This window comes from Ostrea edulis, chromosome 9 (assembly GCF_947568905.1).
Source record: "Ostrea edulis chromosome 9, xbOstEdul1.1, whole genome shotgun sequence".
Classification (NCBI taxonomy): domain Eukaryota; kingdom Metazoa; phylum Mollusca; class Bivalvia; order Ostreida; family Ostreidae; genus Ostrea; species Ostrea edulis.
The window spans coordinates 53,541,566-53,558,756 of NC_079172.1; the positions used below are offsets into that span (position 1 = coordinate 53,541,566).

The window sequence follows — 17,191 nt, forward strand, 5'->3', positions numbered from 1 at the left end:
GAATTGAAGTGTGCATCAATTCAATTAATGCACACAATAATCGAATTATTGGTCTCTTCAACTGAATTAATGAGATCATAAAATCAATAATACTTTTAGAAAGAGCAACGATCTAATTATATTCAATTCAACATATTCACAATTGAATTAATGATCTCTTTTATTGAATTATTGCTCCTTTAAAAGAATTAATGCGCACATTAATTCCTTATACAAAATTGTTGTGAATAATTAAAGATATCATGGCGTCTCCATATGAGTGAAAAATTCTTCAATTGAATTTTTAAAAAATCATCAAACCTAAATCCAATATAAAATTGCACCACATTGATGCTCTTATCAAGTATTTCTCTCACCAACTGAATTAATTCGCGCATCAAAGCAGTTATTGCTCTCATCAATTGAATTGATGCGCGCATTCATTCAATTTAATTGCGCCCAAAATTGAATTGATCATATCTTCAAATAATTAAAGATACATATATCTTCAATTTGAGTTTATGTTAATTTTGCCCTCCATAAACATGAAAGCTTTAGAAGATTTCATTCCGTAAGTCCCACCTGGGCTTCGCTCTGGACCCACTGCGGGCTTAAAGATGGTCGGCCCCTATCCCTTGTCTTTCAGAATTTTCCACGCCCTCTAAACTAGAGAATCTTGTAAACTACAGCATCTTGGATTCGCCCATGTTCATGGAGGAATTTTCAATAAAAAAAACAACAATTTATTGACACGCCATTTTCTGCTGCTGTAGATGTCCGTTACAACAGACGTACATGAATTATAATATCTTACAAATCTGAGGGAGCAGCGCCCACAATCTCTGATGTGTGTCACTAGCTAGAGATGAGGAGCTACATAACTTGATTCAGTGTATGTATTTGTTCATTCGTGTAAGTTTAATAAATATTATAGGTAATCATAATTTATGACTATATGATAATTTAAGTATGTATATATAATAGTCAATTTTTATATATTTCTTGCACATTGTATCCCTTGTATAAGGAAAAAAGAACTCGTTAAGTTGTTAAACTTGGTGGGTTTTTTCTTTATTCTCTTGATCAATAGAATACGTTCTGGGTCAGAGTACTAGATTTTCATCTCTCGGAGTGTTCTAGATTGTTGGCCGGCTTGTTTACATTTTTCACCTGACCTGACCTGACCTGAATATTCGTTTGTTTGTATACATTTAAGTGTAACAACGACCAGTGGTATGTATTGACTTAATATATCTTATTGTCGAAGTGTAAGCTATTTCGAAATACATTGAGTATTATGTGTTATTTCTAAATATACTAATGCTTGGAACAAAAAAGCATACAACAAACCCTAATCATACGAGTATTTCGAATTTCTACATTATTTTCATTTACCAGCGTGATGCCAGGAAAGCACCCTGTGATGCTTCGCTGCATTTAATTCATAATAAAAACTTTCAACCTTAGATTTAAAATAAAAACCTGTATGTACATTTAGATGCAGTTAGGGCAAGTTCGTGCAGAGAGGATCCAGAATTTTTCCGAGAGGTACCAGGGGGTCCAATCTATATTCGAGACTAACGCTTAGTATTTTACAACTGGACGCGCATAAAAACTAATGATGTTTTCTACCAAACTTTGGAGGGGACTTCACTTCCCCTAAATATAAACTCCTGACATAGCCCCTTCCAATGAGAACAGATATTAAGTTGGGAAGGGGGTTGGCCCCTCAATCTCCCTAATAAAAGCTCCTGACATAGCCCTTTCCAATGAGTACAGATGTGTAATTTGGGGTGGGGGGAGCAGAAAAACAAAGTGCACAGAGGGGTGAAATCTCTCTCTCTCTCTCTCTCTCTCTCTCTCTCTCTCTCTTATAGAGACGTCACCAGCTTTGTGTAAAGCACTACGAATTCTACCTACGCATGGCGCCGGAGAGGTAAGGGTTCTTTACAATCTAATTAAAATCAGACTACTTAGATCCGCGCCGTATACTCTTACGCAGAGTATACGGCGCGGATCTAAGTAGTCTGATTTTAATTAGATTGTGACTACTTCTAACGTGATACGGGACCTCCGCCCGTCTGTCAAGTTTTTATTAAGGTATTCCATGTATAATGAAAGGATAATGAACAATTTTGAAGGATTTAGATCAACATAAAACTTTATTGTTAAATAATGATGGAAGTGAAGCGGATGAAATTCACATGACTGGTAAATGATTAGAAGCTGACCTTTTTGCACTTAAGACTTTTTGGAAGAGTTGTCTGCCCTTTGTAAAAATAAGAAAAATCTAATTTTCTAAAAATGTGTGTGGTCAATGATTAATTTTATTTCATATTTTCATAAAAAGAAAGTGTATGTAACTTTCTACCAAGAGATTAGTATGAATATATAATTTGTTTTTAAAATATTGTAATAAAAGATGCTTTTCCCATATACTTCAATGTTAAATTCTAGGTGAAATATATCAAGCAGTAAACAAAATTTAGAAAATTCCTACCGTGGGTTATTTTTATTTGATGAACCCTTCAAAATGATACCATGATTACAAATATTCCACCATCCATTTATTAGATATGAAATATGGTCATTACACATTGAATACCTTAAAGATACACTTATAAGATTTATTTTAGGTATGATTGGGATGCTTTATCCATTCAAATCTAAAACATGATGAAAGAGACGTACAATCTTGGCAAGTTTATTCTTCATACTAAAATAAGACACGATTAGTTAAGCAATACTACATTGTTTATTCTTCATACTAAAATAAGACAAGATTAGTTAAGCAATACTTCATTGTTGCAGCCATTTTGGTGTCGAATTTTGTTAATTGTTGCAAAGCTGTGATTTACTATTTCAATGGCAGAAAAAATAAAAGTTTATAAACTTTTGTTATCAATATTCTAATAAGTGTTAGTAAACCTACACAGAGGCTCTGAATGAAGCATAATTACTTTATTGTCTTTCCGTACAAAAATGTTTTCTATATAATGCTCTATAATTCAATAGAACCGAAATCTTTATTTTGACAAAATCTTAAACTATGGTCAATCTAATTAAAATCAGATCTTCTCTAACCGTTACAAGTTATTTTTCATCATGTTTTCATGCCATGTTTTGTTTGTATTATACCTTGTAAATCACTTGTGCTGATGAATCAAATCAGAGGACTACACTGAATCAGTTGACATAAGAATCCAAGGAAGATTCTAGTGGAGACAGGAAAACTTATTTGTTATTGGATTGAGTCAAGTTTAACCCACATTCATGACTGTAAAATAAATTATGGATGATGTGATTATTAAAGCCAATTTTGAGGATTATCTAATCAATGAAAAATAAACAAGAGCACATGTATGACGTAATGTATTGTCAAACTCTTTAAAACACTTCACCTAAAAATGGTGGCGTCTCTACCGGTACATATATAAGTGATCAATTCTAAAAACAAAAGAAAGTCCAGTACTTTCATGGACAGCTTATACATTTGTAAAATTTTACGTTGATAAACTCCGTATTGAAAAGTCTTAAAATAAGTTTCTTTTTATTAGCTGCAGAACTGTAGCTCTCTGAGAAAATATTGAGACAGATCAGATCTGATATATGCCCCAATATGTTTTTCCAGAAAGCTACGGGTATACAGCTATCTTTTTTATCTGAAGTATCAACGATGATAATATGAAATGCATCTTTTCTTTAAAAAATATACGAATAATATGAAATGTTTCTTTTCTTTTAAAAAAAATATACGAAAAGTATTCGTCTTTTCGTCTTTGCTCATAAGCACAGGCAATTATATCGCTAGGGTTCGAATTTACTTCTAAAGAGTAAAGATATACACTGTGGAACTCTAAATATAGGGTACCCAAGTTAGCCGATGTAAAAACAATAAACGAAATGGTATAAAATTTTACTCTGTATTCTAATATATTCATACATAATCAACCTACCTTACTACCAAAGTTCACCCCGAAATTCCGTATACTTCTCAAGATTTGCAGAAATGAATTCGGAAAAATGCCTAGTATTTTTTTTAGCTGTTTAACATTCTGTTTAGTGATATAGTGTTTAGTCGTATAGTGCCAGGGCCCAGCTAAAGGTCGACCAAAAAATACTAGGCATCTCTGCATATCCTGAGAAGCATATGGAATTTCGGGGTGAACTTTGGCAGTAATGTAGATTAATTATGTATGAATATATTAAAATACAGAGTAGAATTTAATACCGTTTGGTTTATTACATCGGTTAACTTGGGTACCCTATATCTAGAGTTCTATAACTTTACTCTTAAATAGTAAATTCGAACCCAAGCGATATAATTGCCAGTGCTCATAAGTGTTAAAGAGGTATAGCGCATTTGCTGACGAAAAGGCCGACTCAGAAATCTAAATGGAAAACAACGGTTTCCAATAATAGGTTGGCGTGTTATATTTAAATATAAGGCCAACGTTTTTGATGTTTCGTTAACCAAGATAAATAACTGCCGCAGTTTATCATTACTGACATTTATATGAGTCATTCTTTAATCAATAAACCATTTTCCTATTTGGAATGATGAACAGTACAATATTTTCATAGGTGCATTCATATTACACAACAACCCTTTTACATATGGCATTACTTAACTCACTGTCTTTTTCTTCCATGACTGCAACACCTCCACATTCAGTGATCCGTGGAGCAACCGTACGGTGTGTTTTTTGGGGTCTTTAATATATTTCATCAGTATATTTGCCTTTGGTTGATAATTCGAGTGTTTAGTTTTGCCTAAATATCATATGACAGTTGTTACATGAGTTTTTATATTTACTCTTGAGAAGTCAAACTGTATAACAGTTCTTTTCCTCCCTTGACCTATTTTTACTTATTACATGCTGTGCATTTGTGCCCTTTTTCTTGTAGTATTTGTTTAGCTTTTCGTCAGCCACATTACGTTTGAAAATCCTGTGCACACAGGAACATGTTAGTGTAAACAAACGGAACTACAGTGATCTCGAAATTAATTCCTTTACTTTAAGTCGTAACTTGCAAATATGGAAGTTATGATGAAAATGATTAATATTTGTTATAATATATATGTAACATTTATAACACACCCCCCCCCCCCTCAAGAAAACGACCCAAAAAATGAAAAGCAAAAAAAAAAAAAAAAAAAAAAAATAGATTTTCATATTTTATCCATTTTCAACAAGAGGGCCACCTTAAACCAAATTTCCTCAAATGGACTTGTGTACAGTCATACTCAAGTAAAACAATTTCATTGTTTTATTTCTGGTTTAGGGTGGCCTTTTGCAACAGTTTGCAATTTTTTAGGCCCATTACGTTACATCTACTATATACTCTATATGATCACAGTGATGTTTATGCTCATCAAATAAAGATAATATCAACATATAGATATCTTTATTAAGTAATTTGGGTAAACAGAGGTATAAACTGACATTGTATAGCAGAATATTTGTAAAAAATGATATTCAAGAAAAAAGTATTTATGTAGGCGAAATTGCATACCAAGTGCGCTATACTCCTTTGATACTACTCGCTTTTTGTTCTATTTTTACAAAAATAACTAAGACTTTTAATTATTTATTAAAGAACAGGGCACAATTGTGTCTATATACGGCCCTAAAAAAGGGAGTAAAATATTCAAAATGACTGAATAAGCTAACTTTTGTTCTAGCATGATAACACAAGAACTGGATAGTGCACTGTCATGCATTGTGCGTGTGTGACCACATTTCAGCGTGATTGTCTGGACTTTTTGAAAAACGATCGAAAATGAGCAATTTTCTTGTGAGTACGTGACGTACGTCAAAAGCTATGCTGTTTTGCTTGGAATAAAGCCCTGTGATGTTTTGCTTGGAATAAAGCCCTGTGATGTTTTGCTTGGAATAAAGCCCTGTGATGTTTTGCTTGGAATAAAGCCCTGTGATGTTTTGCTTGGAATAAAGCCCTGTGATGTTTTGCTTGGAATAAAGCCCTGTGATGTTTTGCTTGGAATAAAGCCCTGTGATGTTTTACATTGTTTCTGGTGTATCGGGTTCGTGTTAGGGTTCATATAAAGCTGGCGTTTGTGTTTAACTTTAATGGAAGGTGGCATAATTTAAAGCTCATCTACATGTACAGCTGTAATAATATACTATGTAGGTTTGTTGAAATCATGACTTCCAGGAATCAGAGTGGGGCCTCAGTACGGTTCTAGAATCATAACATATATATTTTTTCAAGAACAGCGAGGTTATGAGCAATTTGTGAAAACATTGATTACTAGTATGTATACAAACACCTCCATGTTTATATATATATGAATCTCTGTTTTTAATTTCCAGTTATCTGATTGTATCATATGTTTGAATTCAGAAAAAGAAAGGATAAAACTTAAGGATGATCCTGTCTATGAACACACAAACTATTTTTGTGGGATTGGTTATTGGTCTTCTGGTGTATTACGTCATCAAACGGATGCGGTATCGTCTGCCTCCGGGACCATGGTGTATACCACTTATTGGACATTATAACGGTAACTTTACAATTCATCAAAATATATATCAGTTTTTATGCCCCGCTATGAATATGGCTGGGGCATATAGTGTTTGTCATGTCCGTCTTCCGCCCTTCCGTTTGTATTCCTGTTAACACTATGCGTTTAGCTCTGTGTTTAGTTTAGTTTCAAAGAAACTATTCAAGACGTTTTCTTCAAACCCTACATGATAATACATATTGGTATATCATCTATTCAAATGCATCAATATTTTTGACCTTGACTTTTCTTTTGACCGTGACCTCACTTTTCCATATTTGGTGTTTAGCTAAGTTTCAAAGCAACTATTGACAATAATTTTGTGAAAACTCTTACACTGATACATGTATATATTAATGAGAGCTATTAAACTGTAGCATTATTTTATAACCTTGACCTTCCCTGTGACCTTGACCTCACTATTTCCTATATTGGTGTTTAGCTCAGTTTCAAAACAATAAGCCTTTTTTGTCGCTTTCTGAATATGGCCAAGACATATAGTAGAGGAGCGGATTTACCAGTCTAATATTAATCAGATGATGTTGTCATGTCAGTTTATGATATCCATGCATTTCATGCGAGTATAATATTTTTTCTTTTGTTAGAAGTAAGTTTTAAATAAAGATAACCTTTCTATTGATAGCTTAGCAACATTTAACCAATGCAAAATTGTCATTTATCTTTATAGCAATTTTCTTAGAATGTTGGTAAATTTGAATAATATTCAGAGTGAAATGAATGAGTGATACTTTAAATAAAGAGTTTAAAGATAAAAACGTTTTCAAAAAGGTGACTTATTTTTTATTAGAACACTTCACTTTGCCATAGAAATAATCCATTAGATTGGTAAGGATGTTAGAAAGGTTTTACTTTTATACGCCCGTCATTATTATGTTATGGCGTCTGTCTGGCTGGTCGTCCGTCTGAGGTAATGTTTTCCGGACTTTTTTCCGTAACAGATGCATGTAGAACTTTGAAATTTTGTCACAATATCTCCCTCAATAATTGTAAGAGTTAGTTTGCATTTCAGCTGGATTGGTCCTTCCTTGACCTACTTTAGGACTATAACTAGGTCAAACAGTTTTCCGAACTTTTTTTCGTTACAGATACAGATATTGCACTGAAATTTATACATAAGCTTCTTTTCAGAGGAATACAAGTTCAGTTTGCATTTCATCTGGATTGGGCCATCCTTGACCTACTTTTGAGCTAAAAATAGGCCAAACAGTTTTCTGGGCTTGTTTCCATTACGAATACATACATGTATATTGCCGTGAAATTTAGTCACAGACTTCCTCTCAAAAGAATACAAGTTTAGTTTGCATTTCAGCTGGATTGGGCCATCCATGACCTACTTTTGGGCTAAAATTAGGTCAAACAATTTTCGGGCTTTTTTTTAAGCTCACCTGAGCTGAGAGCTCACGTGAGCTTTTCTGATCGCCTGTTGTCCGTCTGTAAACTTTTTATATTTTCGACTTGTTCTCCAGAACCACTGGGCCAATTATAACCAAACTTGGCTGAAAGCATCCTTGGATAAAGGGCTTTTAAGTTTGTTCAAATGAGGGGCCATGCACAATATGCTTCCAGGTTGAATTTCACTGTCCGACGGGCGTATATTGTACCGTTTGTGGTACTCTTTTTACTTCTTGATAGAGATATACCCAAATAGCAAAATATTTCACATTTACAACAGCAATACCATTGTACAAAAACTTACGTTTAGTCATAGGACCTTTTGAAAATATCAATACCTTTGTTTTCGCTATGTTCACAGTGAATTTCCATAAACTGCAACATTCGACAAAAAATATTTGGTGAGCGTTGTAAACCAGACGCAGTTTCGGACATTCAAATAATATCATCAGCATAAAAAAGAATACAAAGTTCTAACAAACATGTCGTCTCGCACTTGCGTATTAAGACATGTAAATCTATCAATTTGATTTCTTCGTATTACAAGTAATCGTTCAAGTCAATAATAAACAATTAAGATAGACGTGGTGATAAATTTTCCCCTTGTCTTAAACCAACGTTGCACATGAAAAATTCTGATACGTGGTCACGAATTTGTATCTTTGAATTAATACCACTGTACATATTTTTGATAAATCTAAAACATTTTCCATCTATTCCCCATTTCAAAATTTTGGTCCGTAGGCCATTTCTCCAAATAGTGTCAAATGTCTGCTTGAAATCTATAAAAGCAACAGAATTCATTAAATAAATTTTTTTAGTGTACACTGCAGCTGATCTACACAGGAAAGTCTATGAGATTTCAAAGGACTATGGTCCGGTGGTCCGACTGTCATTTGGTAAGTGTATTTTCTATTTCTTCAGCCCTATCAAATGGCTTAGTAAGTTGATAATGTGCATTTTACAATACAGAGATTCATATTTCAGTCAGGTTGTATAAAAGAAGGAATTAGAAATACCAGTAACATAGTCGTGAACAATCTACTCACCCTTGCGTGGATTCAAATTACAGTAATTTAAATCTTCAATTTTTTAAATCAAATTTTATACAATTGGACTTCTACTGATCAAAATGTTTACACCCGCATTACAGGTCCCGTCATGGTGATTGTCCTTAATGATATCCAAGTCGCATTAGAGGCACTGATAAAGAAGAAGACAGATTTTGCTGGAAGACCAAAAATGAAATCGGGTAATTTAGTAAATGAAATTCCATAACTTATCCTTAATTATCTAAAGAAGGTGTTGCATGTCTCATGTTAATTTCCCTAGAGGTGTTGCATGAAAGATCGATAAAATCAAGTTATTCAAATTTATGATAAAACCAATTTGAACTTATGTCTTGATTCAAATATTTGTGAAAATGAGTTTAAAAGACGTGTATTGACAAAAATTAGCCAAAATAATTCGAGTTTAAATCAAGCAATAAGCGATTTATATGATTTTTAGCGTTAAAATGGAGGGGTATCCCCGAATTTCAGAAAAACTGCCTCCGTGAAACAAAATAAAATTAGCATAAACATGTTCTTCAAGTTTTTCACTAAAAAAACTGTCGCTTTGAAATTTTGTTTCACAAGGACATTTTTTTGTAAATTTCAAAAAATCGAAACGACTTCACCGATATTACTTTCAACTTCACCTTTACGTTAATTTTCCTAAGTAAATTATGGTCCACTGCGTGGTTCAGTGGGTAAGGTCCTCGACTTTGATTTCTTTTTTAAAACGACCGGGTTCGAATCCCTCACGAACACTTTTTTTCATATTACGTTTTCCATTTAGATTTTTTTTCTTAATTGAAACACACTTCTAGTTTTTATAAACGTTTCTTGTCAAATATCTCTTTATTACAATGTGCTGAGTCTGAAATAAGCTTCCAAACTGGACACTGTTTATTTTGTAAATAGGACTCGCAACAAACCTCATGCAATACCTGTGTTTTGATAGTCAAGGTTGTATGTTTTTCTGAGTGAAAGCGTTGACAAAGGCATGGTGCCTATTAACGAAAAACGTTGTGAACTTTGCAAAGCTTTGAAAGAAAAACTTTAAGGCCAAACAAGGTAAATAACCGTTAAACAGTTTAAGTGGATAAGATGATATGTATTCCAGTAACAAATTGCTATTATGGTGAATCAATGTTTTCAGATGCATGTAGTTTCAATTATGTTGAACTTTATTAATACGTATTAAACTTCTCATATTTTGTATTGTGGTCAGAGTTATGTACAGTTGCTAACTACTGGTTGTAGAAAATAATACATACGAGCTTTTAGACTGTAGTAGTATAGAATATTATATAACCGATACACTCGTAACATGTAACCGTATACATTGTATCTGATACTCAGAAGAAGACAATTCAATTTTCACGATTTCAAAAATAATGTTTTGACTACATGTATAATGTATTTGCAACATAAAATGTATTAGGCTTGCCTTTAGTACTGGGGAATCCTACGGGTATTTAAATGGCAAATACGCAATAAGAGTATAAATATGGATGAAGGTCAGTTCTACGTCACGAGTGCTGGCACGGAGCTCCGCTAAGGGAAAATTCTCGCTTCGGTGCAACACCCTCTTTACTGACACACACAATTTCGGGCAATGAAAATCACTTCTGGAAATTGTAATTTAGGTGATGCATTTTCTGGTGGAGGCAAGGACATAGCAATGAGTAATTACTCACCAACATGGAAATTTCACAGACGAATAGCAGGAAAAGCTCTTAGGTGAGTATTCTAACCTCAATATAAAGAAATAGAAGATAGAGACATTGTCAAACTATGTTTAAGTAACCAGTTTTCACAAAAAGCGGTACGACCGTGATGAAAAATGTATTTTTCCTTGTCATCCATGCCTTATAAAGGTGTTGCAAGTTGTTCCATCAGCCGTGGTTGTGATTCTCATTTTAAAACCTGCGATTAATGAACTCTACAGAATTCACAGTGTTTCTACATTTTTTATCTTAGCCGTACAATTTTGTTTTGTGAAACAGGCTCTGTGAAACTGTTTTTGCAATAAATGGTAATTCAAATTCAGAATAGCATCTTGAATTTAATTATATATTGTATTTCAGACACTATTTACAAGGGGATCTACTTGAACAAATGATACAAGACAACATGAATAAATTCCTGGATAAAATGGCACAAGAGAAGGAGCCATTCTCCTTCAAGTACTATTCTAATCTGATGGTTTTCCATCAAATATACACCATCTGTTTTGGAGAAAAGTAAGTCTTTACTAGATCTGCCTAATTTTTCAAAGTTTAGTACATACATTTAATCGTTATCTATTATTATAATCCATTTTATCTTCTTATCTATAACATCACAATGACTAATGTAAACTTGTAAACAGACGGTGTGTTGATGACTAATGTAAACTTGTAAACAGACGGTGTATTGATGACTAATGTATACTTGTAAACAGAGGGTGTGTTGATGACTAATGTAAACTTGTAAACAGACGGTGTGTTGATGACTAATGTAAACTTGTAAACAGACGGTGTGTTGATGACTAATGTAAAATTGTAAACAGGCGGCCTGTTGATGACTAATATAAATGATCTGTTGGTGACTAATGTTCAGTTGTAAACAGGTGGTATGTTGATGACTAATGTAAACTTGTAAACAGATGGTGTGTTGATGACGCATGTAAACTTGTAAACAGACGGTGTGTTGATGACTAATGTAAACTTGTAAACAGATGGTGTGTTGATGACGCATGTAAACTTGTAAACAGAGGGTGTGTTGATGACTAATGTAAACTTGTAAACAGACGGTGTGATGATGACTAATGTAAACTTGTAAACAGATGGTGTGTTGATGACTAATGTAAACTTGTAAACAGACGGTGTGTTGATGACTAATGTACACTTGTAAACAGACGATGTGATGATGACTAATGTAAAATTGTAAACAGGCGGCCTGTTGATGACTAATGTAAACGATCTGTTGGTGACTAATGTTCAATTGTAAACAGGCGGTATGTTGATGACTAATGTAAACTTGTAAACAGACGGTGTGTTGATGACGCATGTAAACTTGTAAACAGACGGTGTGTTGATGACTAATGTAAACTTGTAAATAGACGGTGTGATGATGACTAATGTAAACTTGTAAACAGACGGTGTGTTGATGACTAATGTAAACTTGTAAACAGACGGTGTGTTGATGATCAAGAGGTGAAAACAATCCTACAACTAGACGAAGAGTTGAATGATCATGTCGCCAAAGGATTCCTGGAGGATATAATCCCATATATGGACACCATCTACCCTTCTCATAATTGGCAAGCATTTGTCAAGAAGATGGACCAAATCATTGATTACACTCGGGGAAAATTCAAACAACACGTGGATACATTCGACCCAGGTTAAATGAACTTCTAACTTTTTGAAATGTTTGCTTTTTGAATTATGAAGCCGCAAAAGTTTGATCTTGCTTCTAAAAGCTCCATTTCAAGCTTCGTATATCTGAATGTGGCAGACGAATCACTCCTTCAATAATGCACCATTCAAAGAATTTTGTAATGTTTTGAAAAATATTCTTGTCTTCAGGTGTAAATAGGGATTTTATCGACAGTATGTTGATCGCCAGACAGGAGGCAGAGAATGAGGGGGACGAGGCTGTCCTGGAGAAGTTGGATGATATATACTTAATTCACACCGTGGTGGACATCTTCTTTGGTGAGAAACCCTCATTATGTCGTATGTTGAATCGATGAAATATCCATTAGCTACATTTGATAAATAGTTCAAATGAATTTCATTGATATTTTGTTTCCAATTAGATCGCCAAGTTCACAGATTAAACTGTAATTTTAGTGACCCTAGTACTAGTGAAACTTTCATTGTTTGATACACTGCGGCAAATAACTAAAAACCGTGATCAGTATAACCTATGTAAAACCGTGATCAGTATAACCTATGTAAAACCGTGATCAGTATAACCTATGTAAAACCGTGATCATTATAACCTATGTAAAACCGTGATCAGTATAACCTATGTAAAACCGTGATCAGTATAACCTATGTAAAACCGTGATCAGTATAACCTATGTAAAACCGTGATCAGTATAACCTATGTAAAACCGTGATCAGTATAACCTATGTAAAACCGTGATCAGTATAACCTATGTAAAACCGTGATCAGTATAACCTATGTAAAACCGTGATCAGTATAACCTATGTAAAACCGTGATCAGTATAACCTATGTAAAACCGTGATCAGTATAACCTATGTAAAACCGTGATCAGTATAACCTATGTAAAACCGTGATCAGTATAACCTATGTAAAACCGTGATCAGTATAACCTATGTAAAACCGTGATCAGTATAACCTATGTAAAACCGTGATCAGTATAACCTATGTAAAACCGTGATCAGTATAACCTATGTAAAACCGTGATCAGTATAACCTATGTAAAACCGTGATCAGTATAACCTATGTAAAACCGTGATCAGTATAACCTATGTAAAACCGTGATCAGTATAACCTATGTAAAACCGTGATCAGTATAACCTATGTAAAACCGTGATCAGTATAACCTATGTAAAACCGTGATCAGTATAACCTATGTAAAACCGTGATCAGTATAACCTATGTAAAACCGTGATCAGTATAACCTATGTAAAACACTGCCCGGACTACAGGTAGGTGAGTGAAAATTTGTAATATTGATGGACCCATGTTGAACTAATGGGGTGGCCATATTATCATTCTTTTTGAAATATCATATTATTTTCACTTATACGATGAATATGTAGTTCAAATGATCATGAGGACCATTGGGGGTTAGAAGATTACCGAAAGAAAGTATTTATTAATTAAATGTGTTTATTGAAATTCTTTCTCTTGTTCATATGATGTATGCATGTACTAACTTACTTTAAGTTCTACGACAATTATAGGAGATAGGCTTTCGGGTTCTATCATTTACAAAATAATCTAGGACAATTATAGGAGATAGGCTTTCGGGTTCTATCATTTACAAAATAATCTTATTTTGAGACTTTTCTCACAGCCGGATTAGACACAACCAGATTCACAATGGACTGGTTCATGTACTTCATGACCAGTTTTCCGGAAATCCAGTCCAAATGCCATGAAGAAATTGACCGAGAAGTTGGTAAGACATTTTGATATCTTGATACAGAAATTAAGATTTGTTGCATTGGAGATCTTTATGAAATCTGCATTTATACCGCATTCAATCACAGGTTCAGAGCACCCGTCGATGAAGCACCGAAACAAACTGCCCTACTTAGAAGCTTGTATGTTTGAAACTATGAGGCTTGGGGCTGCTGTGGGACTTGGAATTGCGCACATGAGTATTTGTGATTCACAAATCGGTAAGTGTTTTAAAATAGGATTTACCGGTTATCAAGGAATTATTATAAAGAAATGCAAAAAAACCTGTAAAGGACCCATAAGATAAGGTCGATCTCTATTTGCTAACCAAACTTGACATTCCTGTGAAACTCATTTTTTATTTTCCATTTGATAAAAATGCACTAAACCGGATTATAGCATTAAAAAATGTAACGTTTTACTGTCACTTTTTGGTACTTTGAGATAAAATGGCTATTTCAACGCAGTTTTTTTTTTGTCTGTGAAGTATGGCTTAGATAAATTCATATTCATACTTGTACCATACATTTATGCCAAACTGCTCTTAATGTTTTCTGAAAGAAAAACAATCACAAAAGTCTGTATTTTATCTCAAATTTAGTAAAATTAAGAAACTGCTTCCTTTCTGATGCTGTGTTCTAAAAAAAAACTGTTAATATCAAGTTACATAAAATGTGTGAAACTGTATGGAAATGAACTGTTTTACAAATTTAAAAAGTTGGTCTTATTTAAAGCATTATTGTTGTTCTTCGTTTGTTTGGGTTTTTTATGAGGTCCAGATAGGGCAATATCATACTTAGTCCTTTGAGCTTAGTCAAGATAAAGAATTACAAATACAGAGTACCTTTAATTAATATTCAAAACAGGTGGATATGACATCCCCAAAGACACCATGGTCATCATCAACCATTGGGCGCTTCACCACGACCCTAAGTATTGGAAGGACCCCGAGAAATTTGACCCTCATCGATATCTAGATGAAAATGGCAAAATGAAACCAGCAAGACCCGATAGCTGGCTTCCTTTCTCAGCAGGCCGGCGGGTCTGTTTAGGAGAAACGTTAGCCAAACCGGAAATTCTGTTAATGTGTGCAAATCTTCTGAAGCGATTTGATATTCGTCTCCCTGAAGGTGTCAAACCAAACCTTGAGCACCATATTTGGGGAAATGGTATAGAACTTCCCTCAGAGTACAAAATCGTTGTACAGGAGAGAAATGGACAATGAAACAGTATTCTTGTTACTAGGGATGTACATATATATCCGTAGCCATTACATAATGTCAGATCTACATGTACTAGTATTTTAAGTGCAGCAGGGAAATACCTTTGACATAGATTTCCCAAACATATTTCAGAGTAAGTTACTGTATTTATCACCTCCGTGTTGACTGTCAGCACTGTATGACATCATTTTATATCGGAGTATTTTTTAAAATAGCTAGAACTGTACATCGCGAGTACACTTGTTATGAGTTTAAAGCTAACGTGTGCTTTGATAAATTGATGCATAAAAAGTTTATGCTGCCTTTATGCATGTGCTGTCAGCCTACACTCCCTAATTCATATGGTTAACTTCCTTATTTAGTGTCATTTCTTAATGCGTCTTTAAAATAATTAGAAGACTTTTAACCAAATAAGATACACTTTATAGGAAAATGAATTTGGACCGCTGTGAACATCCCTATTCTGCTGTTGAACGTCTTGGGAATATATATATATATATATATATATTTAAATGTCGTTCCTATGTCTTTAGTTACTGCCACTTGTTTTATTTTTACCAGCTATTGTATCTCTGTTGTTTGTGCATTGATATATAGTTACGTATTGTTTTTCACAAGGCATTTATATTATACAGTTATGAATAGTTGTTACACGTTTTATATATTGGTAGCCGCACAATTAAAAGATTACTTCATGCAGTAGTTTCAGCATAATTCATTGAATACCAGGTAGCTCAGTGGTAGAGCGTTCGCTTCCTGATCGGAAGATAGTGAGTTCGAGCCCAGCTCGTGCCATAGCCGCGTCAAACCTATTTTACATAGGTAGTGATTGCTCGTTCACCAAACGAAGTGAGAATCACGGGTCTAATGGATGTTAGAAACAACAGGCGTTGACACTGTTACAGCCCTGAGCGATAAGCATAGGTCTAAATTTGTGGTACTTCACCTACAGCTGGTGATGTGAAACATTCTCGAAGGTACTTGAAACAAAGAAATAAACAAAGCAATCCCCTTTGTTTTTATGGTTGTACCAGACCATGAAATCAGGTTTGCAACAAAGTACAGGTTATGATCTTTAAAAAAGGACATATATAGAGACGCCGAAATCACGTATCAACGAAATTGTAGTATTTGAAATATCCACGAAATCTTATGCCCACGAAAATTCATGAAATTACAGGACATTGTATTTTCAACATAAAGATGATGGTGCAATCTATTTGTGAATTACAATTTTAGAAAACGTATGTCCATATATCATCTTAAAACGGTGTTCCTGTGTCGCTGCAGGCGTTAACGCATTAAAGAACCCTGAACGCTAAGCATACATGTATGATGTCTCAATATGAGTAAAATTAACTTCTCGAAGGGACGCAAAACAAACATACCAACAAAAATAATTTTAAGGTATTCAATGTATAATGACCATATTTCATATCTAATAAATGGATGGTGGAATATTTGTAATCATGGTATCATTTTGAAGGGTTCATCAAATTAAAATAATCCACCATAGGAATTTTCAAAATTTTGTTTACTGCTTGATTTATTTCACCCAGAATTTAACATTGAAGTATATGGGAAAAGCATGTTTTATTACAATATTTTAAAAACAAATTATATTTTCATACTAATCTTTTGGTAGAAAGTTACATACACTTTCTTTTTATGAATATATGAAATAAAATTAATCATTGACCGCACACATTTTTAGAAAATTAGATTTTTCTTATTTTTACAAAGGGCAAATAACTCTTCCAAAAAGTCTTAAGTGCAAAAAGGTCAGCTTCTAATCGTTTACTAGTCATGTGAATTTCATCTGCTTCACTTTCATCATTATTTAACAATAAACTTTTAT

At 33.8% G+C, this 17,191-nt stretch overlaps 1 protein-coding gene across 2 annotated transcripts; it reads left to right on the plus strand.

The window, feature by feature from the left end:
* The first annotated feature begins 712 nt into the window (after positions 1-712).
* On the plus strand, positions 713-16,032 carry LOC125659257 (steroid 17-alpha-hydroxylase/17,20 lyase-like). Of its 2 annotated transcripts, XM_056149625.1 has the most exons (12): positions 733-871; positions 1,070-1,212; positions 6,346-6,505; positions 8,740-8,817; positions 9,072-9,170; positions 10,611-10,704; positions 11,052-11,207; positions 12,140-12,351; positions 12,537-12,665; positions 14,004-14,108; positions 14,200-14,331; positions 14,977-16,032. In XM_056149625.1, the coding sequence occupies exons 3-12, from the start codon at positions 6,370-6,372 to the stop codon at positions 15,333-15,335; spliced, it is 1,500 nt and encodes a 499-aa protein (XP_056005600.1). In that variant the 5' UTR covers positions 733-871; positions 1,070-1,212; positions 6,346-6,369; the 3' UTR covers positions 15,336-16,032. The 2 variants fall into 2 exon arrangements, with proteins under 2 accessions (XP_048746820.1, XP_056005600.1); XM_048890863.2 differs by lacking the exon at positions 1,070-1,212 and having other exon boundaries at positions 713-871.
* The last annotated feature ends 1,159 nt before the right edge of the window (positions 16,033-17,191 follow it).